A 13,081-nucleotide genomic window follows, 5' to 3' on the forward strand; every position below is an offset into this window, starting at 1 on the left:
TCCTCCCACATCCCAAAAACATGCATTAATTGGACACTCTAAATTGCCCGTAGGCATGACTGTGAGTGCGAATGGTTGTTAGTTTCTATGTGCCCTGCGATTGGCTGGCAACCAGTTCAGGGTGTACCCCGCCTCCTGCCCGATGACAGCTGGGATAGGCTCCGGCACGCCCGCGACCCTAGTGAGGAGAAGCGGCTTAGAAAATGGATGGATGGATGGAAGTATACATATATATATATATATACAGTGGGGCAAAAAATTATTTAGTCAGCCTCCAATTGTGCAAGTTCTACCACTTAAAAAGATGAGAGAGGCCTGTAATTTTCATCATAGGTATATTTTTATATAGCTATAAAAATGTGTGTGTGTCTATACATACATATATTTGTATGTGTGTTTTAAAATAATAAAATTTTATTTAAAATGTAGAGCAATTAGGCGGCACGATGTACGACTGGTTAGAGCATCTGCCTCACAGTTCTGAGGACCGGGGTTCAATCCCCGGCCCCGCCTGTCTGGAGTTTGCATGTTCTCCCCGTGCCTGCGTGGGTTTTCTCCGGGCACTTCGGTTTCCTCCCACATCCCAAAAACATGCATGTTAGGTTAATTGACGACTCTAAATTCCCTGTAGGTGTGAATGTGAGTGTGAATGGTTGTTTGTTTGTATGTGCCCTGCGATTGGCTGGCAACCAGTTTAGGGTGTACCCCGCCTCCTGCCCGATGATGGCTGGGCTAGGCTCCAGCACGTCCGCGACCCTAGTGAGGAGAAGGGGCTCAGAAAATGGATGAATGTATGGATGGCAATGACAGAGGTCAAACGTTTTCTGTAAGTCTTCATGAGTTTTTCACAGACTGTTGCTGGTATTTTGGCCCATTTCGCCTCCTATGGAATCAACAAAACATTTGAATGATGCAGACCTTTCTCAACCTTTGTTGCTATCATGGGTAACGGTGCCAGTGCTTCATTCATGCTCTTTAGAGGTTGCTATGCCTTCAGTTGTCCAGCAGATGTCACTGTCACTGAAACCTTAAAGCTTTGAATCTTTTTCGGCACAATTGTTAGGAAAGCCTCAGTGCTTCATGAGGCTTCACTTGCCCAGCACTACTCACAACATAAAACATAACATGACAAGAGACGTGACCCACAGCAACAGATTACAAACAACAGTGATCCGACAAGAACTGAAAGAAACCAGGGAACTAAATACAAGCAAACTGACGAGACAACGAGGAAGACCTGGACAAGACACGAGTGGCTGGAGGGAGCTGATTGTTTGACACAAGCTAGAGGGTTGACGAGAACAGGTGGAGACAAAAACCAAATGAGGAGATAAGACATGAACATATAACAGGAAAACTTGACAAAACATGACACCAACTACCAGTACATCGAATCAAAACAAAGTCAACCAAAATACAGATCATTACAGTACCCCTGCAAATGAGCCGAAAATGGCTGCTTCATAAAAAAATAGCAGACGAAAAATATTAAACAATTTCCAGAAAGCCTTTGAACTGCCTGGAAAAAATGTTGAAAGTAGTAGTGGCAGTAGAGAAACCTCTGCTTGGATTAGTAAATTCAATCAACTGATACTATATATATATATATTTTTTTTTTTATCTATGATTTATTTTTTTTTTTAAACGGAAACGTGAAACTATGAGAATGCCGCGCCCTTCTACCTTAAGACCTGCTCAAAGCCCCTGCACGGCATTCCTTCCCACTTTTCTTCCTCACATGCTCCCTATTAGCACTCGCCGGCCTTTGATCCACTGCTCCCAGTTGTTAGACGGCCATGTAGACACTAATGTGCCAAATTAGTCCGACTTTGTAATTGCACTACTTTGAAAGTGGAGGCAATTGTAAGCAGATAAAGAGCTATCAAGTATGCACCGCTTTGTGGGAATACAACGTATATTCCAATTGAGTGTTTGTAGTAATGGCGATGGCAGGGCTGTGATTTATTTGTTTTTTCCCCTCTTTTGCAGTAATGTTCAAGGGGACAGTCAGACTAGTATCTGTATCACCATTGAACCTGGGCTACTTCTGAAAGGAGACATCCTGGTAAGAAGATGCATGTTAGCTGTTTGGCAAGAAAAAAGTCACAACCAAGATGTTATCCTCCTGTTATGTTGCAGCTCAAATGAACCCCTTTAAAATTTAGATTTTTTTCCTTTTCTGTCCTAAACAAGTGTTATCAACATAGTCAATGGAAATGGTTCATGTTACATATTTGTGCATTAGTTATTTATCCTAATTTAACCATGATCTTGAGAGTTAATTCACTGAATATTGATTTAAATGCTTATTAATGGCATTCATCATAAGATATAAGCAATGTTTCACTGGCGTGTTTGCCAATTTGGCAGACCGGTCTGCGCCAAGATAAGCAAGCTGACACAAAGAGGGGGCGGGATCTATGAGGTCCACGGACATATTTAAGCCTCCAGCGGTTTTTCACCAGCTCATTCTGTATTTAATAAGGGAATACCACTAACGTTCAATGCTCCTGTCACGCATGGATCACTGCGTCCTCTTCCGCATAAAGAGACATCTGCGTGCAAGGCTATTTGCACCACTTTTAAAGGAAATGAAAGAAGCAACTTCGATTGGACGGGATTGAAGTCGACTGATGTGGGCACGCCGGTACGCAAAACTACCAAAAACGGGTTGAGCCGCCTCCTCGCCAAGTTGTGCCTAGTCACGAAAGTAGAGCCCAGTGTAGATAATGACTTTTATTTGTTTATTTATTTTTGGGTTTCTGCACCTGAGAAACAAAGTAACAGGAGGGTTAGCCAAACAAATATATACCTGTATATAAAACTGACACGTTGAATTAAAATACTGCAGTGCAACAAGTGAAATCCTCCTCATTGATGCAGAAAGTAGCTTTACAACCATGTCCAAAGACATTTCCTGGGGTTGTGGTAAATATGTTAGTCTTGGTTATCCTATCCTTGGTAAGCTACCAAGACCAAGTAGGCCTAAGACTGATGGGGAAACAGGGCATTCATTTTAATGAAATACTATCTTGGCCTCCAGCTCAATGGAAAATAATTTTGTGGTGTGTTAAGTCTAGATTTACCAGAGAGGCGATGGCGTATGGATCATTTTCACTTGTTAAACCCAGACTAACAGCATGTAGAGAAGATTTTTATTGTTAAACAATAATTGTTGGTTTTAACTACAACTAGACATTGTACATTGACACTCAGAGCATGTGGAGTTTATTGTATTTCACGTTCACAGAAAAACATGGGGCCATAAAACATGCGGTAGGGGATCTGGCTCGCTTTATTTAAACACTTTCATTAGCAGTCAGTGTCAAAATATGTTGGAAACTATGACACCAAGGTAGCAATTTACGTTATTATGACTAGGTTTTAGTCTTCCCAGAAGAGAAACCGTCTTGGAAAAGATGTCAGAGTAGCCATGATACTTCTTACATCTCATCCAATGACCTTCTTCCCGCAGCTCAAGTGCTACCACAAGCGTTATCTGGGTCCGTGCCGTGATGTGATTTTCCGGGTACAGTTCCACACGTGCGCTGTTCACGACCTGGGAATCGTCTTTGGGAAAGACGAGCTCGATGAGACATTCAAAGGTAGGCGAGATGGACCTCAACAAACTCACCGTTATTATTCTTGCAATCAAAGATTAGCCTTTTTGGGGGGCCTCAACGTGCCTGCAAACTTTTTTTTTGTATGATTTTGCAAGAGTATGTATCCTAGTGAAAATGTATGTATTATAGGGGCCCCAAACATCACCCCTCGACCCCAAACTCACTCAGTAGCACCCCCTACAAATTCTGAAAAAAATAGCCCCTGACATCTGTTTCACTAAATGACAATTGGGGGGGGGGGACATGTCTATCATAACAGGACACAAGAAAAAGTCTCGAGGACCCAAGTACAAAATGATACAGGAAGTCAGCCATTTTGGTTTGAAGCAGAGATTTTAGGTCAATACCCTGTTGGAAGTTAGGAAAACATGAGACACCAGTTTCACTGATAGATGCGTAATTCGGTGGAAATAATTACCCAACGGTTTTGGCCTCCATGTTTTAGCCGCCGCGTCTCCCTCCGGAAGTACTTCTCTTTACTTCAAAATGGCTTACTTAATCCAGGATCCCTCGCCGTACCTTGGCCGATGGTAGAAGCCCGGGTCTGTTTTGCTCCTGGCATGCCGTAAATCATCGCTGCCTTCGACGAAGCTGCTGGCAACCTGGCTGGCTGTCGTCATCTTTCACGCTGTGTTGGATGAGCTTTCTCACATTTATTCTGCCACGATCGCCGTCAGTTTCGGCGATGGCTCTTTTTCGGTTCCGGTTGTGTCGCTTCCATGAATATCCGTGCAGCTCCTCAGGGCCAGGCTAGATGCCTCCTTGCATTCTGATGTTGTGTTTTTTACACTCCGTACATGCGCAGAAACTATGCGCAGGTCCAAATGGCTTTGGCCATAAAAATCGCGAAATATTTTGTATTTTTTTAAGTAACTGCATGGCAGCATTGCAGCTCTTGTCAGAATAAAGCAAGTAATATATTGTTCTTTGATTCGTTGTGATTTGAATCAGAAAATTGTGATGAGGCATTCATTTTTATCGGTGGAATGCCAATTCAGTTCACCACCCATTCGTGGATAGCCCTAATTATGATAATATTTGATCATTTCCTGTTTGCAGATGAGAGGTTTCCTGAATATGGCAAAGTCGAGTTTATCTTTTCCTTTGGCCCAGAAAAAATGTATGGTAAGAATCAACGTATCATTTTGATGCATAGTATACTACATGGTTTCTTTTTTATGCTTTATTGTACTGCACTTCTCTTTATTTTTAATCACGATATTTTTTGAGGAGAGGGAGATTCACATTTCTTCTCTGTCTCTTCGTACCTCTGGTCAAGGTATGGATCACCTGGAGAACGGGCCGAGCGTCTCTGTGGACTACAACACACAAGATCCGCTGATTCGCTGGGACTCTTACGAGAACTTCAATCAGAATAATGAGGACACTACAGAAGGTGAGTAACGTACAAATATGCAGCAGATAAACGTTTTGTAATTTTATCACAGTCACAGACGTATTTCAAAGTAGTTAAATACCAGAAAGGTTTTATGGTTCCATTTTGCTGAAACTCTAAAATTGATCATATTGTCTCATGAAAAAAATGGTAACTAGAATCCACATCTATTTGTGGTTCTCTATTCACAAATTCACCTTTATGCATTGTTATATGCATGCGAGGCACACTTCTAATGGCATAAGAACCCAAAAGGTTTGACATTGCTCTGACTGAAAAATGGTATGTTTGTAAAATAACATCTTTACAAAGCTAAAACTACCAAAGAACAGTGTGAAAAATCAATAAAATGTGTTCTTTAACGCGCAGAAAAATTAACATGAATTTGCCATCGTGTGTTGGATGTCATTCAAAACCGCATGCTTTATACGGAGAAATAATCCCTGGAGGCTGTGGGAACTACAATAACAGTTCATGTTTATTGCCCATGATGTGAATTATGAGTTTGCGTTTTGAAAGGGAGCAGCGACACTATTACCGCTAATTCCTTTGTGGCCATGTTTTAACCTCGCTGTCATGGGTGTGTGTTCTGGTTGTTGTCTTCCCTCTGTCTCGTACACACCTGCTCCTGAGAGCATCTTCCCCACCTGTGCCTCGTTTACCCATGCATTTAACCTCCTATCTCATTCTTTCTGGTCGCCAGTTCGTTGTACCTTGTTGTCACGTTCCAGCATTCCTTGTTTCCACGTCACTGACTCATAGTAAGACTAGACCCAGTTCTGATTATTGACCTTGCCTTTTTGCATCACGTTTTTTGGATACTGTTGCCTTTGCGGCTTGCCTGCCTGTGTACCGACCTCTGCCTGTTTATTAAACCTCTCTTTTTGAAACTGTCCATTCTAATTGGAGTCGTGCATTTTGGGTCCTGTCCTTTGTTCTGTTCATGACACTCACAGAACCCAAAGGTCTTGTGGCGCCCTGATTCTGTTGCCACTCAAAGCTTTGTGCAGCATTCCTGGTTTGCCACAGGCATGGGCCAAGTCTGTTGGTTGAATGTTGGTCACTCTGCGCCCTAAATGCTACTTTCTTCATCGGAAGCAATGCTACGCCCTTAGCCGATGGCAGCAAGCAGGTCCCTTGGTCTCTGAGTGCCAAACATTGTAGGAGAGTCAACATGTTTTCTTTTTTTTCCCCACTTGTCTGGTTTGTTTGTCTAGCATTCCACAGAAATATGCTCAGGAAAAAGGAATCCAGTACATTTCTAGGGTCTGTACATCAGGGTGATGCAAAAGGCTCTCTTGGAAACACTGTGTTTATTGGTGTTATTAATGTGTTTAACCTTTATTTATCCAGGTAAGGCAATTGAGAACAGATGCTCATTTGCAAAGCTGCCCAGGTAGCAGACAGCAGAGTAAAACAAAACACAATAAATACAAATACATTGACAACAAACTGTACAGTGTGAGGCGGCATGGTGGACGACCGGGGTTCAATCCCCAGCCCCGCCTGTGTGGAGTTTGCATGTTCTCCCCGTGCCTGCGTGGGTTTTCTCCGGGCACTCCGCTTTCCTCCCACATACCAAAAACATGCTTGGTAGGTTAATTGACAACTGTAAATTGCCCCTAGTTGTGAATGTGAGTCCGAATGGTTGTTTGTTTGTATGTGGCCTGCGATTGGCTGGCAACCAGTTCTGGGTGTACCCCGCCTCCTGCCCGATGATAGCTGGGATAGGCTGCAGCACGCCCGCGACCCTAGTGAGGAGAAGCGGCTCAGAAAATGGATGGATGTACAGTGTGATAGTTACATAATACAAGACATTATTACATCATCTTGGTCAAGGACACCACAGCTGTGGGTTGTTGGGGGTGGATGGTAAATTGCCGCATCCTCTCAAGCTCTGTCCACATTCTTCTGCCGGTTGGTGAATTGAAAATAAAACAAAAAAAAATAATGAGATGGTCCTTATTCCTTATTAAAATATATAATATTATATATATATATATATATATATATATATATATATATATATATATATATTTCACAAATTCTAACCTTGGATTGTAAACTTATTATGAGTACAACTGTACATATCAATAGTCATACATACTGTATTTGTTTAGTTCTGTGTTACTTGACAATAATAAATGCCAGAAGGTTTTTGAATTGTACTGAATTAATTCGATTTGACTGAAGTATTCAATACAAGGATTTGGAGATAAAATGACTAGGTTATCACAATAAGTAGATACAATATGATCTTCTGGACCTTTGCTTCAAGAAATGTTCTCGATCTGGACCTTTTTAAATTTTAGTTGAATACCCCAGACGTACAGTACCCCTCCGCTAACTTTTTAAAAGAAGATATTTGGATGAATGAGGGGAGTTTTATTATTTGTTGTGATCCAGGCGTTTGGGGCAGAAAATTGAAGAAAAGATTGTTGTGTTGAAAGTTGTGCAGACTTTATGAATGAAGAGTTCAATAAAATTACTGGAACAGGGAGCAGTATTTCCCACAAGACCGAAATCCATTTGAAGTGGTAGGTACCCGCTGGCTGGCCCGGGTGAGAAAGGAGATCTCTTTTTGCGCAACAATGTTTACGACCCGAAAAAAAAAAGTTCGATTCAAGATTTTAATAGAATCCTGTACTTTTATTTTAATGGATAATAATAAACTGCATTTAACAACAATAAATGAATGTTGAGTTTAAACAAGCAGCATGGTGAGCGATTGGTAAGCACATCTGCCTCACCGTTCTGAGGGCTCAATTGACAGAGAACACTTTTGATACATGGAAATGTGCATATGAGGGCCCATTCATCACTACTTGCAGCTTAAAACGTGCCACTTGTAACTCAACAACATATGTACATGAAGCCACAGAGTCAGAAGCTAATCTTTTGCAGTGCCAATGTGCGATGCGATTTTTATCTCCAAATTGAAGGGATTTATAGATTTCTGGAGGTCCAACAATATGACCACCTTGTAACATTGTGTTTTCGACAGGACGAAAGCGTTGAACTGCTCTGGAGTTTCCTCTATAAATTCATATTAAAATAAAAACAAAAGAAGGACAAAATATATTTTTTTAGAAGTAAAAGCACTGTCCACGATTTCCCCGCACTGTATATTTTTATCACGTAGTCAGAATGTCAAAGGGTGCTTGGCTATCACCGCTCATAAAGTGCCTGTGCCACATGAGGTGGCAGTTGGAAATAGTCTTTGCTAAAATAGAATTGGTCGGATCTCATTCTCGTCCCGCGAGCGTTACTGTGTGTAATTGACACTCTGGGTCCTATATACCAGTGGTCCTCAAACTGAGGTCAATTTGAAATAAATTACATCATATCATTTAGAAATTGACATACATACAATAACAAACCCTACCTTAGCTTTGGGACAGTTAAATCGCTGACGTCCTTGTATGAATAAAACTTTTTTTAACAAAAGGCACATTATTACAGGAATAGTCCTATTTTATCAAGAACAAAAAGCATATTTTGACCACATTTTATTTTAATAAAAAGGTGGTGGTACAAGAATAAAATTGTATTTTTTTATAATTCATTTCTTGAAATATGACTCATCTGCCATTACACTTTGACTTTAAAATCATAATAATGACTTTAAACACAACTTCATTCTCATAAGATTATTATGAGAATATTTACCCTGACAAAATGCATCTTTGTTCTTGAAGAGGACTTTTTCTCAAAAAAAAAAAAAAAAGAATTTGTCGAAACATGATTTTTTTTTCTCAAAAATAGGCAAAATTTTAATTCCTATAGAATTTAAGGGTACAGATTGTTGTTATGTTTATTTTGACATTAGGATTATGAGAGGTTCTGGGAAATTGTGCTGTCTCGATTTGAACAATATTGTTTTGCACACTTGAAGTACTTTTTTCTGACCAGGATTTTTTATTTTATTTATTTATTTTTTTAAATCCCTTGCAGAGTGATGATACAAACAAGTAATCTTGTTAAATGAAGGCATTGCCCTTTTGGTTTACCAAGTCAGTATGTGGGATTTACAATGAGAAGTTTTTTATTTTTTATTTTATTGTTGAGCTCACTATTGGGTTGTGCCACCTGTGCGGGTTTTGGTTTCAGAGATTGATGTTGACCTTCATCATGCATTTTTGTTTAAACAGCAACAGCTGTTGGACAATGCCAACATTCGGCTTTTTTCCACGCCACTTCTACATAAAAACTCGACAAGTAATCCAAAAACAGTGGGCCATATTAGTCTGAACCTTTTTATGTTAATTCCCATTTTAAAAACAGTTGTTCAGTATGACGTTTGTAGTCGAGTATTAATAAACATACACATTCTCACATGCTATTCTTGAAAAAAAATATGGGTTTTGTTCTGAAATCCCCCCCCCCCCCGACTTCATGATTTATGTAACGAGCCGTCACAATAATATCAGAGCTTTTTAATTGGCCTTAGCTTATGGTAGGGAGGAGTACATCAATTTGTTTGTTTTATTGGTGTGCTGGTACCTATGCTGAGACATGGGTGTCCCTAGGTTTTATGGATAAGGGGGGCTAAGCCCCCAGGAGATGCACATGATGTGAGTGAAAGTAGGGTGTGAGTTCAACATTTCACAAACAGCTGAAGAAGACTCAGAAATTGCTTTTTAACGTTTTTGGACAGATTTTAAAAACATTACAATACTAGCTACATTTCAAAGTCACCGTTAGATTTATAGTTATTTCAGTCTGTTTTTAAATACAGCACACAAACACAGGAAGTATGTTAAGCATTAAGTACAAAAAAATATGTACACATTGTTAGTATATGTAAAACTGTAACTGTAATGTAAAACTATGCGAAAAAGGTCACTGTGTTGTCACAAAGTCAGCCAAGCCCATCATTTTCAATTGACAAAAAAAAAAAATGAGAGAATAATTTCCCTTTGAGGAGTTAACAAAGTAATCAAAATCAAATTAACAGCTGCTTGGTGGGTGGAAGCATCAGTGAATGCTCCCTGTTTTTAAGGGTGGAAAATCTGTCTGTTTTGGCTCAGATCCTGAAGTGTTTTTTTTTTGGTTTTTTGGTTGACGTTAGTGTAAGACGGAATTCTTTCCCTTCAAGATACAACCCAATTCCAATGAAGTTGAGACGTGTTAAACATAAATAAAAACAGAATACAATGATTTGCAAATCATGTTCAACCTATGTTTAATTGAGTACACTACAAAGACACGATATTTAATGTTTATCTTTATGTAAACAGCCAGCCAAGTGTTCGGGATTCTTCATCACTGCTGGTAGAAACAATTAGTTAATTCTGGTCCCTAGTTAACAGCAGAAAATTCCATACTACTACTGAGTAGCTTGTCAATTAGAGTAGACCGCCGCACACTTACGGTTTGCCATCCCGCGGATTCATCTATCTGCGGATTTTTAAAAAATGTTTTTCTTTTTTTTTCCCCAGTTTTTTTTTTTCGTTTTTCTTTTTTTTTACCTTTTTTGGGGGGGGGGGGCAAATCATTTAGGGGGGCTTAAAAACATTTTAAGGGGGCTTCAGTCCCCTAAAATAGGCCTAACGACACCACTGGACACATTATACATTTCATTTACAAACTCGAAAGAGACACTTTTGCAAAGTGGCTCTAACCACAAAAGTAATCATTTGCAGTACCTCATACATAGCAAACCAAATAATTCAAAATTCTAAGTCATTCAAAGCATCAAATGAAAATAGGTCTTTTGTTGATGCTTGGAAAGTGGATACTCGTTCAGGGTTATATTTCCGGTGGAAGTTGACCCCAGAACAAGAACAAAATCCCGGATACAAGCAAGAGTTTCCACCGCAGGGTGTCCGGGCTCTCCCTTAGAAATAGGGTGAGAAGCTCAGTCATCCGGGAGGATCTCAGAGTAGAGTCGCTGCTCCTCCACATCGAGAGGAGCCAGATGAGGTGGCTGGGGCATCTTATTCGGATGCCTCCCGGACGGCTCCCTGGTGAGGTGTTCCGGGCACATCCCACCGGGAGGAGACCCCGGCGACGACCCAGGACACGCTGGAGAGACTATGTCTTTCGGCTGGCCTGGGAACGCCTCGGAATCCCCCCGGAAGAGCTGCATGAAGTGGCTGGGGAGAGGAAAGCCTGGGCGTCCCTGTTCAAGCTACTGGCCCCGCGACCCGACCTCGGATAAGCGGTAGAAAATGGATGGAAGTTGACCCCAGATCTTTGGCCTCCTGATCGTAAATGCCCTACAACCCCTTGACCTGATATCAGGTGGTGAGCAGAGACAGTTTAAAAAAAGACTGGGGCAGTTGAGGAAGAGTGAAAATGTCAATGAGAAGCCATTGGGTAACTAGTGCAAGGGTAGGGATATGGTCCGGTTTTGTGGCTTTTTGCAAAAATAAAAAATAAAAATTCTTGGAACAACCTTTATGAGGGCATTTGGTTGATTTCTGATGCAATGCTGATCTTCTTTCTAGGGTCCGAGGACCAAGGCGTGTAAAGGCCCTCGTAGAACCACTGTGTTTATTCTTCTTTTATTTAATTGATGGTTTTGCGGGCCTCAATGTGCCTGAAAGTGCATATATATTGGGGGAGGGGGGGAATATATATATATATATATATATACAAACCACTGTTAACATACAGAAAAGAGAACGACATCTAATGTAACAATAAGGACATTATTGCAACAACAAAAAATAAATCCACATTGCATTGTGGGATTTGCGCGGCTTGACGTCACGTATGCTTGTTTACGTCAGCATTAGCAGCTAGCTTTGTCAGCGATCACACAAATAGTTACATGGCGAGACGGCCATGCGCTGTCTGGGCTTCCTGTTTATTACAGTGTGGTTTAGTTATTGCAGTGTTCTCAAGAATCAGTGCTAAATCTGGTTAAATGTTAGTTTACGACAGGACACCTTATGAAACACTGTTTACAAATGTCTGCTTTTCAATAGATGGACATAAAAATTTTTTTTAAAGTAATAATCCATCCATCCATTTTCTGAGCCGCTTCTCCTCACTTGGCTCGCGGGCGTGCTGGAGCCTATCCCAGCTGTCATTGGGCAGGAGGCGGGGTACACCCTGAACTGGTTGCCAGCCAATCGCAGGGCACATAGAAACAAACAACCATTCGCACTCACAGTCATGCCTACAGGCAATTTAGAGTCTCCAATTAATGCATGTTTTTTTTTGGGATGTGGGAGGAAAGCGGAGTGCCCGGAGAAAACCCACGCACGGGGAGAACATGCAAACTCCACACAGGCGGGGCTGGGGATTGAACCCGGGTCCTCAGAACTGTGAGGCTGACGCTCTAACCAGTCGTCCACCGTGCCGCCTTATGCAATAATAATAATAATTATTATTATTATTAGTAGTAGTATCTATTTGAGTCGAGGCTAGCCCTATTTTGGATCATCCACCAAATGGTCTTTTTCAAGGTCTAAAACGTTTGATCGAATTTCCGAGTACTTGACCTAGACTCGCCCCTGCTAAGGAATTTACTCAAATGATCTGAGGCAGGTATAGTAGACAAATTGGTGAAACCTTTTTTGCCTTCACTTTCTAATGTGTTCTGAGCATGGAGTCAAAGTATGATGATAATTTTGAGGATTTGCCATAATTCATTACATTCAAATTTGAAGTGTATATTATTTACATTCAGCTTTAAAAGTGACTGTAGGATGCTTACTTCACTCAGCTCATTTTAGGAAAACTAGGAACTGGGAAGCCCACCACTTATCTAACACAAGAAAGTCGACCAATTTTTTGGGGAGGGAATGCCAACTTTTATATCTGTCCTAAATTTAACCTGACATTATGTTTTTCACTACATTCTTTGGAGCAATGTTACAAAACACTAACTGGTCCAGGTTGGCATGAGGCACAATGCAAAGTTAGTGTTGGCAAGGTGAAGATTAAGTTACCACAGAGTTATTGTTTACCCAAGGTCCAGAAAGAATTTGCTGTGTCAAGAAGCATTCAATCGTGGTAGTGTGTGTGTGTGTGTGTGTGTGTGTATCTCCTGGGGGTGAATGTTTCCTTTTTGATCCAGTACACATTAGTCAGAGGGACATGTCCTTTC

The 13,081-nt window shown here is 40.8% G+C and overlaps 1 protein-coding gene across 26 annotated transcripts in view; it reads left to right on the forward strand.

The window, feature by feature from the left end:
* Window positions 1–13,081, forward strand: part of tns1b (tensin 1b) — a 171,590-nt gene that overhangs the window by 130,714 nt on the left and 27,795 nt on the right. For 21 of the 26 annotated variants that reach the window (XM_061792464.1, XM_061792449.1, XM_061792453.1 and 18 more), the window contains 4 exons: window positions 1,990–2,065; window positions 3,476–3,605; window positions 4,683–4,746; window positions 4,895–5,019. In XM_061792464.1, coding sequence (XP_061648448.1) covers window positions 1,990–2,065; window positions 3,476–3,605; window positions 4,683–4,746; window positions 4,895–5,019 — 395 coding nt within the window. Of the gene's footprint in view, window positions 1–1,989; window positions 2,066–3,475; window positions 3,606–4,682; window positions 4,749–4,894; window positions 5,020–13,081 lie in introns of all 26 variants that reach the window. The other 5 variants (XM_061792451.1, XM_061792475.1, XM_061792452.1 and 2 more) reach the window with 1 other exon arrangement.

The sequence above is a fragment of the Phyllopteryx taeniolatus genome, chromosome 12 (assembly GCF_024500385.1).
Source record: "Phyllopteryx taeniolatus isolate TA_2022b chromosome 12, UOR_Ptae_1.2, whole genome shotgun sequence".
NCBI classification, from domain to species: Eukaryota; Metazoa; Chordata; class Actinopteri; order Syngnathiformes; family Syngnathidae; genus Phyllopteryx; species Phyllopteryx taeniolatus.